This window comes from Pteropus medius, unplaced genomic scaffold (genome assembly GCF_902729225.1).
Source record: "Pteropus medius unplaced genomic scaffold, Ma_sr-lr_union100, whole genome shotgun sequence".
Classification (NCBI taxonomy): domain Eukaryota; kingdom Metazoa; phylum Chordata; class Mammalia; order Chiroptera; family Pteropodidae; genus Pteropus; species Pteropus medius.
Window position 1 is genome coordinate 31,245,032 of NW_024344378.1, and position 13,618 is coordinate 31,258,649.

Consider the following 13,618-nt stretch of genomic DNA (forward strand, 5'->3'; position numbering starts at 1 on the left):
TTTGTTTATAAAACCTGTTGAATCTGTACTAAAACATTTTGTTTTTGAATTGTTTTTGGTTAAACGTGTTTGTCCAGCACATTCGTATTTTTCATTGAAGATTTTGGTATGCAAGATTAATTTGAGTGTCCTATTTAAAATATCAAATTTCTATTTTGATCCTTAATTTTAAAAATTATATATGGTTTTAAACAGTAGTTTCAAAATTTTAAGTTACAAGGTCATGCATGTCTTATAGAAAAAGTAATATATAGATAAGTTAAAAAGCATAAAAATGCACACCCTTTATATAGCTAGAACTAAAAGTAATTAATCTTCTAAATCACATTTTATGGCAACAATAAAAAAGACATAATAGTGATACACAATAATTATTTTACAATAAAATGCATGAAACTTCTGAAATAAGAAGTGAAAGAAATAGAAAGGGGAAAATATGAAAAAAGCAACTGAGTTTTGGGGGCATTTATCAAGAGGATACTTTTGATCGATTTTCTCATTTAATTCACACACACACAGACACACACACACACACACACACACACACACACACACACACTTCTATGATAAACCTTCCAATTTTTTGACAAGGTGGCCAAGTAACATGGGTTCGAACAGACTGAATATTATCTTTAAGGCTCTATAGCTAGTCCCTTTCCACAGCATTGTCTATCATAAAGTATTTGTGGTTTCAGTGAAAGGAATAAGAATACATGCCAAGGATAGAAAAGCTAGCTCTGTATATTTAACTTTATTCTGAACTTTTTCACAATTAGAGATGCAAATGTTCATGAGTGCTATCTTTGAATATTTAGAATGATTTATTACATATACAAAGAAAAACTATGGAAATTACAACTTTAAAGGAAATCTTTATTCTTGCTCTTTGAGCTGCTTATCTTTTCACATATGTGAATTATTCAATTAGTTTTTTTCTCACATTTATCATATAAGCAGAAAGTGGTTTATTAACTCATTTTTTATGTCTATGTTATTGCATTTCAGTAACATTTTTTAAAGAACATTTCTCCATGGCTTACATAAATCTGTCATTTCGAATTTCTAATTGTATTTTATTAACCAAATGGCAAATGTACCATTGTATAATATGTCCTATATCTAATTTTGAATTAATGATCTTATAATATATTATACCTTAGACCATGACTTTTTGTAACAACCAAGAGGAAGGACAGAAATAGTTTTGTTAAACTGCCTTATTGAGCAGATGAGAAAGCTGAAGTTCAGGAAGACAATATATCAATGTTGTCAAAGTTTGGTCTGTAGAACATTTGCATCTAACTCACCTGCATTAAACTTTTGAAATGCAGATTTAAAAGACCCATTAAATCCGAACCTCAGGAAACTTTATTTTAAATAAGAAGCCTCCCGCCCCCACACACACATTTAAGATTCATTGGGCTGGTATATTTCTATTCACATCTATAAAAGCCTTATCAGCATGCATATGATCATCTCTGTAATATAGCTTAGTGGTAAAAACTGCATTCCCAAGGTTTTGAAACATTGTATAGAGGAGTAATCAAGTGGATCAATGGAGAATAATAATTAAATTCCCTCCACCTTGCACGGACCTTCTTAACATTTATAAAAATTCTGGTCTTTGACATGCAATCTAAATTCGAAAACCTAAAACATTATATTTTTAAATGTTTAAGTGTCTGGCATTGTCTCAAAAAATTAGTTTTTCTACTTTATTTTCCAGTCAGGTATATTTTAACTATTTAATCTTTCTGGGGAGACATAACCAATATTATGAATATCAGTAGAGCTGGAGGGAGAAGTGAATTAACACAAAGGTAAAATTTATTGCATTTATGTCTGTATCCATACAACAAAAACATTACTACTTGCCTTTTGTGGTCTATCATGTAAGTCACAAGTCCTGTATGGAGCAAGTTACACTCAGTCAGGAAGCCTTTCTGTTCAAACAATTTACAGCTATTTATTAAGTGCTTATTATAAATTGTAGACAGTACCAAAGAAATACCCATTTCCTTGAAGAGCATATTATTATTATGAATTAAAAAGACACATATATAATTATATGTTTTGAAAAAGAAATCTTGCTGAATGAAACGTGTGGATCCTGAGGACATGAGAACTAAAGTCGTTTGGAGACCTGCAGGAAATCATCATGACAATGAGACTGGCTTTTGAGTGAAGGGTAGATTTTTCTTAAGGAAAGAGATAGGCATGTCTTAGAGAAAGTGGGATGTACATGTAGAGGTGTATAGAAATGTTCATTGCAGCAGAAAAAGTGAAAACATAAATGTACATATATAAGGAAATGAATACATAAGTATATTTATAGAGTGGAAGAAAGCAATAGATGACTATACTATAATAGCATGGAATTAATAAAATAGTCTTAAGGGAAAAATGTAGTCACAGAATAATACGTACCATATTGTGCTATTCATATATTTTAAAAACACATGCATTTAAACACATAAAAAAGGATTGGAGGAATGTTCACTAAATTTATTATAGTGGTTGCCTCATAGGAGGTAGAAAATAGGAATGGAGATGAGGATTAAGTGAAATTCAAATTTCTGAATAGTTTATTATTTCTTGAAAATAACTTGAAATTATAACAAAATATTTAGAGGTCATTTCTTGTGGTTTGCATGGGAATTTGTGACATAATGCTTTGGCTCCTTTAGTGATAAACTCATTTTTCATAAAAAAATGTTTTAAAATAAGAAACAAGAAATGGAATGAACATTATTAATTAGTTATTAATTTATTTGGTTTTCCAGGATATACAGTGGATATAGACTTTCATTTTTTCTCTTCGTAGGTAAATGTCACTCGTGAAGACTCACCAAGTGAAGACCCAATCTTTCTTAGAACTTTAGGAAAAGGAGATTGGTTTGGAGAGAAAGCCTTGCAGGGGTAAGTAGATCACATGTTACACAGGTTTTGGCTGAGTACTACATAAATTCCTGTCTTAAGTATTGAGCTTCTAGCAAAATAGGCTCTTTAGACTTATCCTAATAGCAGATATGGACCTTTGATGATCATTTTTATTTATTTCTACTGGTTTTGCAATCCATTTATATAGGCTGTGGGATTGATTGGTGGTTAAACATATGTGATAAATCATTTTTATATGAATAGGAAAATTTCTCAGCTTTACATTTCTTAACTGCAATCTCTATACTCTAAAAGAGAGATAGAAATCTCTGCTAATCTTACTTTGTACAACGGTTTTACTAAGAATCATAGGAAAATGGTTGGTTGAGAATTTAGAAATCCCTAATCCTGATTATACAAATGACAGATCAGGAAGCAATAAAACCTTTCTGTGACTCATTTCTGGCTGGTTGTTGTCTTTACTGGTCATCGTAATGGAGGAAGTAGACGTGAAGGTAAGGAATATCCAGATTTACTCCAGATGTGCTCTAAAGTCTGGCCTCAAGGTCACCAAAATTCCACTTGGAAACTAAGACCTCAAGAAGCAAGCACTTGAGTCGTTTTTGTTTTTATTTTCCCCATATACTGTAGAAGAAAGACTCAGTCGACTTTGTACCACCCGTCATACAGAAGGCATGACAAATATGACAAGTATATTTGGGTATTCTACTCTCGTTTTCCAATAACTAATACATCTCAATTTTCAATATATATAGATAAAACTTTTCAAAATACAGTGCTTTATGTATATAAACCAGTTGAATAACAAATAACCAATAAATGTATATTTTTGCACCAAATTCCAGGTATAGAAGTGTCTACTAGAGAGAAGCAGCAGTGGAACATAATTTATTATTAAAATATTTTGGAAAAGTCAGTTTTACTTCCAATTCAAATTACACCTTTATTATAAAATCACATTATAAGCATTTTGCTTAAAAGTTCTATAAAGAAATAGGTTAGGGAGTTTTTATTGTTAAGCCACAATCGGATTCCAGGTCTTATTTTTTTCTTACTATTTCACAGCTACAGAAATGAAATAGAGATATTGATAAGTCGTCTTACTCAGGCCACATTATCTTATGAAAATTCAAAACTAAGTGCATTTGACTTTTTCTTTTACTGAGCTCATTTGATCCTTATCTGATAAGCATGTACTTACCATTTAATTTTTCCAGTGGCAAAGTTGGAGGAAATATCGTGTTTGATGGAGGTGCACAAAAGAATGCAATAAACATTATCTTCCTAGTGTAAAATGTACAAACATATCATTTGTACTTGAATCTTTCTTTGTCTTGATTATTATGTATAGAGAAGATTCTAGAGAATAATATCACTTGATTTCATTGGTTTAAGATTAAATACATCTTTGAAAATTGTCATTTTCAGCAGAGACAAAGACCCAGAAACATTTTCTCTAATATTTGATGGGATCATAAGTGAAACATAAAGCATAATTGAGAATTGACAGATTTTCTTTTGTAGCTTATTGTCACTAAATTTTGGTGTCAATTAAAGCTTTTATGGTGAAAGAATTTATCTCAAGAAGTGACCTTGAGGATATGGTTTATGGAAAGTTAGATTATTCTCTGATATCAAAATTTAGGTTAATAGTATTCCATCTAAATCAAATTCATTCCAGCATAATCCTTATTTTTGTGAACTCATGCTAAAACTCTTTTGCACATATTCAGCCCTCTACACTGGCGTCTCTGCACCCCACCCCCACCATTTTTCTTAATACCCATCCCGCCTGATCTCTCTTTCTCTTTTATGTCTTTTCATATCATTTTGTCACTACTCAACCTGCTTATCACTCTACTCTAAGTCTCCTCTTAAATGTCACCAGGGATTTGCTACTTAAATCATGAAATGGTCTTCTCTATGTTTATTTGACTTCACTTCTCAGCCACAGTTCTACACTGCTTACTGTTCTTTCCTTCTTTAAAGTCCTTATCCTTTGAGACCCCTGTAATTGTTAGCACTCTTTAGAATTTTTCATTTCATTTTCTAAAATTTACCAATCTTCAGCTCTCTCTATTACAGACATCTTGGTATACTTTCAGATCTATGACTACATATTCTCTTGATGAAAATAAGTCCCAGATATTTATATTCTGATTTGAGTTTAGCATCTGGAACATTTCAGATACTTCATATGTATATAATGAATGAACAAATGAATGAATGAATGAACAAATGAGCCTCTCTAATGATGCCTAATCCTGAGATCGCTTCTGCCATTGATCACTTTCACTACTTGAATTTGTTTGATGGCAAATAAGGATTCATGAACTTACTTGACTATAGAGGGCAGGCTGGTAATGTAAATGAGTAAATATAAGGTGAGTAAAACTGGTGGCAAACTAGAAAGCTTTATATAATGAGGATAGCGTTTACTGAGCTCCAGCTCATTGCTACGCCTTTTTCTTAAAAAAAAAAAGGCAGAAAAACTAGGTTTAAAATATTACATAAAATTTGATTTTGTAACTTGATTAAAAAAAAGGCTCTGTAAGCTATTAAAGATTTGACTTATGAGCTGCCATTTTGTGATTTCTATCAACCAGTTATATCTCTTTAAAACTCTGAACTAGATTCAATTGAAGGAAGTCTATGAGGTTAACCCTTCTTGATTATTTTCTTGTTTTGATTTTTCGACATTAATGCTTTGATGTTCTATGTCTGTGACCTGTTTTTTTACTGTGTCTCTGTATTCTTTTTTAATCTTTTCCTTGAATTTTAATGTTTCACATAATAAATTCCTATTTTTTTACAAATCAATTTGCTTTGTTTCACTTGTTTCACTTAGTCTCACTTTGTTTCACTATATTTCTCTAAATGTCTTAAAAATTTATGTAACTTCAGGATATAAAGCCTTTGGGGCAGCTGTATATCTTTTTGGGTAATAGCTATGCTTCTTTGCAAACTATATGATTTTTATACTTGGAAGACAAATTTTGTAGTCAATATTCTCTGTGTACATAACAGCATTTCAGATTGTTTTCTCACAAATAAAATTTATATGTACTGGGAATTTTGTTTTATTTTCCTGAGGATGTTCTGAAGAGTATTAAAATATTTATATATTGGTAATGTCGAAATAAATCCTTGACTATTCTTTGTATTTTTAATTTTTAACAAACTTTTTAGTTTAAATTTATCGAGGTAACATTGGTTAATAACATTATATAAATTTTAGGTTTACAACTTTACAATATGACATCTGTATTTCCATTGTGAACTGACAACCCAAAGTCTAGTCTCCTTCTGTTACCATGTATTTGACCCCGTTTAACCTCTTTATCCTCCTTACCCCCATTCTTCTTTGGTAACCACCATTCTATTATCTGTATCTATAAGTTTGTTTGTTTTGTTTGTTCACTTGTTGCTTTTTGTTTTATATCCTACACTAAGTGAAATCATACAGTTCTTGTCCTTTTCTGTCTGATTTATTTTACATAGCATGATACTTTCAAGATTCATCCATGTTGTAGCGAATGGCAATATTTAATCTTTTTTATGACTGACTAGTATTCTGTTACATATATGTACCACATCTTTCTTATCCAGTCATCCATCAAAGGTCTCTTAAGTTGTTTCCCTCTCTCGACTGTTGTGAATAATGCTCCGGTGAACATAGGGGTACATATATCTTTACGAATAAATGTTTTCAATTTTTTGACTACGTACCCAGAAGAGGGATTGCTGGGACATATGGTAACTATATTTTTAACTTTTTTGAAGAAACTCCAATACTGTTTTTTATAAAGGTTGCAACAATTTACATTCCCACCAGTGGTGTGCAATGGTTTTCTTTTCTTTACAGAAATAACACGTTATTTCTTCTTATTGATAATAGCTATTCTAACAAGTATGAGGTGGTACCTCATTGTGGTTTTGATTTGCATTTCTTTTATAGCTAGTGATATTGAGTATTTTCTCATAAATCTATTAGCCATTTGTATGTCTTCCTTGGAAAAGTCCTCTGCCTACTTTTTAATTGGGTTGTTTTTTTGTTGTTCATTGAGTTGTATTAGTTCTTTATAAATTTAGGATATTAGTCTCTTATTGGAAGTATCATTTGTAAATATCTTCTATTCAATAGGTTGCCTTTTTTTGTTGTTAATAATTTATTTTGCTGTGCAGAAGCTTTTTAGTTTTGTGTAGTCCCATTTATTGTTGTTTTTATTTCCCTTGCCTTTGGGTTAAAGCTCACAAAACCTCTCTGAGAACCAAGGTCCATAAGTTTAGTACCTATGTTTTTTTTTCTATGCATTTTATTGTTTTAGGTCTTGTATTCAAGTCCTTAATCTGTTTCAAGTTAATTTTTATGTATGGTGTCAGATAGCAGTCTAGGTTCACTCTTTTGTATGGGCTTTCCAGTTTTCACAACACCATTTCTTGAAGAGACTTTTCTTTCTCTGTTGTGTATTTTTGGCTCCTTTGTCAAAAATTAGCTGCCCATATATGTATGGGTTTATTTCTGGACTCTCAATTCTGTTCCACTGGCTTGTGTGTTTGTTCTTCTGCCAATACCATACTGTTTTTATTATTGTAGATTTGTAGTATTATTTGAATTTAGGGAGTGTGATAACCCCAGCTTTGTTTTTTTTTTTTTTCCTTGGGATTGCTTTGGCTCTTCAGAGTCTTCTGTGGTTCTATACAAATTTGAGAAGTTTTTTTTGTTTGTTTGTTTTATTTCTGTGAAAAATGCCATTGGAATTTTCAAGGGGATTGCATTAAATCTATATATTGCTTTAGGTAATAAGGGCATTTTAACAATGTTGACTCTTCTTAACCATGAACTTGAGATGTCTTTCCATTTCTTTGTACCTTGACCATTTTTAAATTTGAAAGTACCTAATTCTAGTATTAGTTAAGCATAGGGTAGATAATTGAATGAACTGAAGTGTGACTTCAGTAACTTGAGTCCAGAACTTTATGATATAGTTCTGCCTCTAGAAGCATAAGCTTCATTTCCTTAATGGATGGAGACAGTAGAGTCATTAATCTAGCTGTTCAATAATCAGTATTAACATCCATTAGCCAACAGCATGTCATTACTAGAAAACTTGAAGTCACTTATTGTTTTCACTTTGTTTGGTTGACATGAAGCAAATTATTCAGTATTTTTGGTTAAAGCATTATTTTTTGCTGTGATAATGATTTTTCCACACCAGAGAAAGGGCAAAATGCTTTACTCTTAACTAAGTATTTCTTCCTTATATACATGAAAACTAAAGTAGTGTTTAGGAGAAATTACTTCATATTTAGTCCAATAATTCATGTGTCGATCCAGCTACACTCTGACTTTACGATCTCTGCCTGACTTGAAACCATATAGAAATCAGATGATGTCAAGTTCTAAGCCAGACACACACTTTTCATCTGTAGTAGTGGTAAATGTATAAGACCAAGTCAAACTTGAGAGAGATGGAATTGAGCTCCCACTTGCCCCGGCCCTCTTCCCCTAACATTTGAGTCTTCAGCATAGCTTGTAATTAAGAGTTTCAGCTCAGAAATCAGACTGTCTGAGTTGGAATCCATCTTGTTGTCATTTACAAATTATGAGACCTGAGAGGTCCCTCCTTTCATTTGAAATAGAGATGATGATTCTATCTAAATTTGAGATTTGCTATGAAGAATAACCAAGGGGATACTTATAACACATTTGGGTAAGTCCCTAGAATTTACATTAGTGATCAAATAAAAGCCAGCTGTTATCTTCACCACCACCGCGTTATCTTTATCTTCAATATCATTATCAGCAACATCATCAGCATCCAGCACCGTAATTATTATATCACCATCTATTTGCAAGTATGTTCTGCTACTTCTTGACTAAAATTTAGAGCACCTGGTATAATTGACATAGCATTAGATTTTGAGTCAACTACTCACTGATTATATAACTGAGCAAGCCAGTTAACTTCTCTGGGTCTCTGTTTCTAAATCTGTAAACCGATCTAGTTGAACTAGATAATCTCTAAGTTTCCTTAGGTCACAGCCTCTGCTCCTTTTGAAACTTGGCCTCTTTACAACTGGAACAGACTCCTGATGCCAAATGTAGCCCTGGGCCACCCTAGTTAAATGGTGGTATTTAATAGCAGACCACTGTCGGCAGGGCCCTTCCCTCCAGGAACCATCTCAGCTGTTGCCTGTCATTCTGAACATCTATGCTATGTTCTAAGTTCTGTCCTTGGTAATGCAAAAATAGATAAGCAAAGTAAGTTTAACAGACTTTGGTGTCAGAAGTCTGTATTTCCCCCAGATTCTCCTGTCATGGACTATGATCTAAGGAAAGTTAACATTTCTGAATCGGCTTCTTGTTTTTTTTCTCCCTTTTTTTTTAATTAATAAAGTGATAGCACATAAAATAATATAACAAATATTGGGTATAGCATTTTACTAGTTTACCATATTTGAATCTGATTATTATTCATTTATTTATTTAGATATAAAACATAAATACAATTCAAACCTATTTTATATCCTCCCCCAGTACTTTTCTTCCTTCCCACTCTCATCATCCTGAAGTTGGCTATATGCTTCCTCACTTCTCATGTGTCTAAAAGTTATTGTATGTACATGTATATGTATAATAAACATATGCACATATAAACGTAAACATAAGCTTAATTTGTTTGGTTTAAAATTTTACACATGAATTCTCGTTCTGTTTCATTTAGGGTCAATATATCATTTTTCTTTTGTTTCTACTGCCATACAAATTACATTTATGTCATTTCTTAGTTTAAAAGTTTTACCTTTTTTCTTATTCTTTTAATAATTAGAATTTAAATTTTTAATATGTATATTTAACATGTAATGTTAATCAATAACTCTATATTTCTCTTGAATAGTATACAAAAATCTTTGTGTGTATAACTTCAAGTTACTCCTACCCAACTTCTATCTAGCTTTTTAGGATATAGTTCTACCTGGTTGGTGAATCCCCAAATATTGGTCATTTTTATTATTCTGTTTTTCAGACACTACTAAGGTTGAGTAACTTGGTTTACCTATTACAGCAGGTCCTTGAACAACATCACTTAGTTGTAAGGATGAGATACCATAAACTCTTGTTTATATTAATTAGCTGTGATAAAATAAGTTTCCTTATACATCATTTCGCCACAGTTCCAAGAACTTATTGATGATGTTAAGTGAGGATTTACTGTACCTTGCTCACTATTGCTTATTATACTCAGCTTACACTTTTTTGGATTTATCCTTTAGTAATTGTTCATAGATGGTATTTGCCTTTGCCTACATGTGAATGAACATTGGGTTATGCATAAAGATCTCAGTTAAAATTTATTTTTTCTCAGTATCTTAGATAGGATTATATTTTCTTCTGGCATCCATAGTCTGCATTCAGTCAAAGCACTATTCTTTATAGGTAATGTATTTTTCCTTTGGTAATTATCTCTGTCTTTAATGGTCTGCATTTTTACTATAAACTAAGTGCAGATATGTTTTACTTTTCCTTTGCATGACCCTGTGTGTTCATTTCTTCTGAGTATATAGTTTTCCTCAATTCTCGAAAATTCTCAGTATTATCTCTGCATAGTTTCTTTCCCTCACTTTCTCTATTCTTTTCTTTTTGGAATGCTTAATTCTCCAGGTTTAACCTCTTCATCCTACAATCCTTACCTTCTTATTTCATGTTTGTATGTTCTTTGTATCATTCTGTGCTACATTTGTAATGAATTGTAGGCAAATTCTCTCAGATCCATCATGCAGTTCTCTACTTCTCCCTTTAATTGTATTGTCTTAAATTCAGACTATCCACTGAATGGATTCCAGTGATCATTTAAAAACATATTATTTTGAATTTCCGTTCAGTATACCACATTGGTTAGGAGCATGAGCACTAAAATGAAACATCCTGTGTTCAAATACAAGCTCCATCATTTACAAGATATGCGATCTTATTTTTCTTTACTTCTCTATGCCTCAGGTTTATAGTTTATAAAATGGGACTAATAGTATCTGTCAATTAGGATTGAGGTGAGTAATAAGCCAAATAATGTATATAGCTTATATGCAATTAGAATGATGCCTCACAAATACAGTGTTCAATAAATGTTAACTATTGTACTATTTTACTGTTCTTTTCAAATATGTTTTATATTGTTTCTTATTTATATTTTATTTATTTATTTATTTATTATGTTCAAAATATCAAAATTTTTGAAATTTTTTATTTCTTTTGCATTGAGGCTGCAAATTCAAACATTTGTCATATCTGCTGGCTCTCTTTCCTTACGGTATAGTTTATTATAGCCTGTGGGGCTATTTTTGGTTTGTTTGCCTTTGCCGCATGCCCGTTTTCAGTGGAGTTGGTGGACTTAGGGATTTCCTTGTATTAGATTATTGGAGCATCTCTATGTAGCTATTTTATATGTTTCATATTTGCATCTGCAAGGACAGGCTTTAGATTGATGTCCCTGTATCGTGAAGATAGGATGGAAAGAATTCAGATTTCCCACTTTCAAGGCTTGAGTTCTGCTTCTCTCAGAGAAAACCTCCTTGACAACGGAGAGAATTATTTCTGAAGCTAGTATCGTGTGTGTAGAAACATTCTAGGGCTTTGGCTTTATAGAAGGCTCAATCTCAGTCTCCATCTTGATGGGGCCATATCCAGACTCCTCCCGCCCCTTCATGAGAATCCTTCTAGCTCCAGCTCAAATTTCTAACCTTAGGACCCATCTCTATTTCTAGCACTTGAGACTTTAAGGTTTTTGTGTGTATGTTTGTGTGTGTGTGGCGGGGGAGCGGGGGGGAGGGATTAGTGAGAATTTTCATTAATTTGTTTTTTAGTGAAGATTATTCTTGTGAGGATTATCATAGATAACTTATGTAAAATGTAACAAAATGTCTTGTGGGAATTTTTCCTGAATTTCCAGCTAAAGTCCAAAGCCAAAAGCTGCCAGTCATTAGGGCTAGCTTTGTTTTTGTTTTTTGTTTTTTGTTTTTTTTGTTGTTGTTGTTGTTTTTTTTGCAGAACTAAGAAGAGCCAGACTTGCTTTTTTTAGTGTCACTGCTTTATCTGTAAGATAAAGAAGTAGGGACACTACAAGTTGGCCTGTTGGGGAGAGCAGTGTTCATCAAAGAAAGCTGTTTTCTAGATTCTCTGGTCTCAGCTTACTTTCCTGTTGAAGATTTATAGGTAAACAAGCAATTAAAATAGAGTGCTAAGTGATATATGGAAGAAGCACAGTGTCGTAGCAACATTACCATATTTATATCTCCACCCCAAAACTTTTCCTGAGCTCCAGACTCAGTTTCCTATGGGGCACGGCCACTTAGAAATCACTCAGGTACCTCAAATGGCACTCAGACAACATTAAACTTATTTTATCTCCATCCCTCGACCAAATCTATTCTCTTTCATGTAATCACTATTGCAATAAGTGTTTTTCAAACCAGAAATTTGGACATTATCCTTTACTGTTTCCTCTCCTGAAATACTCATGTCACTGATAACTAATCCTGTTGATTCTGCCTCCTAAATAGCTCTAACCATCCATAACCTGCATCCTGCCATCCTCTGATCTGCCACAATTCTGATCTGTCACCTGGATTACTGTCCAGCCTCTTAATTGGTCACCTTGTGCCTAGTCTTTCTTACCTTCCATCCATTCCATATACTATGGTTATAAAAACCTCTCTGTGTTGGTTTTCTAGGGTGGCCATAATAAATTGCTACAAACTGAGTGGCTTAAAACAATGAAATTTATTCTTTCACAATTTTGAAAAACGGAAATCTAAAATCAAGGTGTCAACATGACCATGTTCCCTCTGAAAACTTTAAGGAAAAATCTGTTCCATACCTCTATCCAAGTGTCTGGTGGTTACCAGCAATCCTTGATATCTTTGGCTTGTAGCTTCATCATTGTTGTTTCCGCCCTCACCTTCACATGGCCATCCCTCTCCTGTGTGTGTTTTGGATCAAATTCTCTCCTTATGACACCAATCATCAGAGTTAGGCCTACCCTAATCCAGTATGGCAGTGTCTTAACGTTATTATATCTACAAAGACCCTATTTCCAAAAAAGGTCACATTCACAGGTCCTGGGGTTAAAAGCTTTGACATAGCTTTTGTGTGTAGGGGGTGGCGGGAAGGGGGGGAGCGGGATATAATTCAACACACAAACCTCTGTAAAATAATTAAGCTCATGTCACTTTACTTCTCAAAGGCTTCCTATGGCACACTCTGCTATGAGATCTGTCCTCATATTAGTACTGCAGTCTCATTACCCACATCCCTGCATCATGATTGTGATCTATGCTCTAGTCATACTGAGATCTTTTTTGTCATAATCATCCCCAAGATGTATTTTACTTTTAGGAATTTGACATTGCAGTAATGTATTGTGATTACAGTTCTTCCTGGCATGGATGAATAATTAAACTTACAACAAGCTTCAGGTAGGAAATTAGAACTGGGAAGACCAGCACAGCATAGAATCCAAATACATAGGCACGTAGAAACTGACCTGCTGCTCTGTAGGCACCTAGACCCATGATATGGTCATATACTATTATATATTAACATAAAGATGCCTAGGATACAATAGCCCATTGGGCTTTGATATCGAGAAAACTCTTGGGAGATTTATGAAAATCTTATCTTGGTTTTGAAGAAACCATATTGCATACAAACTATAAT

The 13,618-nt window shown here is 33.0% G+C and overlaps 1 protein-coding gene across 3 annotated transcripts in view; it reads left to right on the forward strand.

The window, feature by feature from the left end:
• Nucleotides 1–13,618, forward strand: part of PRKG1 (protein kinase cGMP-dependent 1) — a 1,114,039-nt gene that overhangs the window by 917,213 nt on the left and 183,208 nt on the right. For all 3 annotated transcript variants that reach the window (XM_039871820.1, XM_039871819.1, XM_039871821.1), the window contains one exon: nt 2,825–2,919. In XM_039871820.1, coding sequence (XP_039727754.1) covers nt 2,825–2,919 — 95 coding nt within the window. The remainder of the gene's footprint in view (nt 1–2,824; nt 2,920–13,618) is intronic.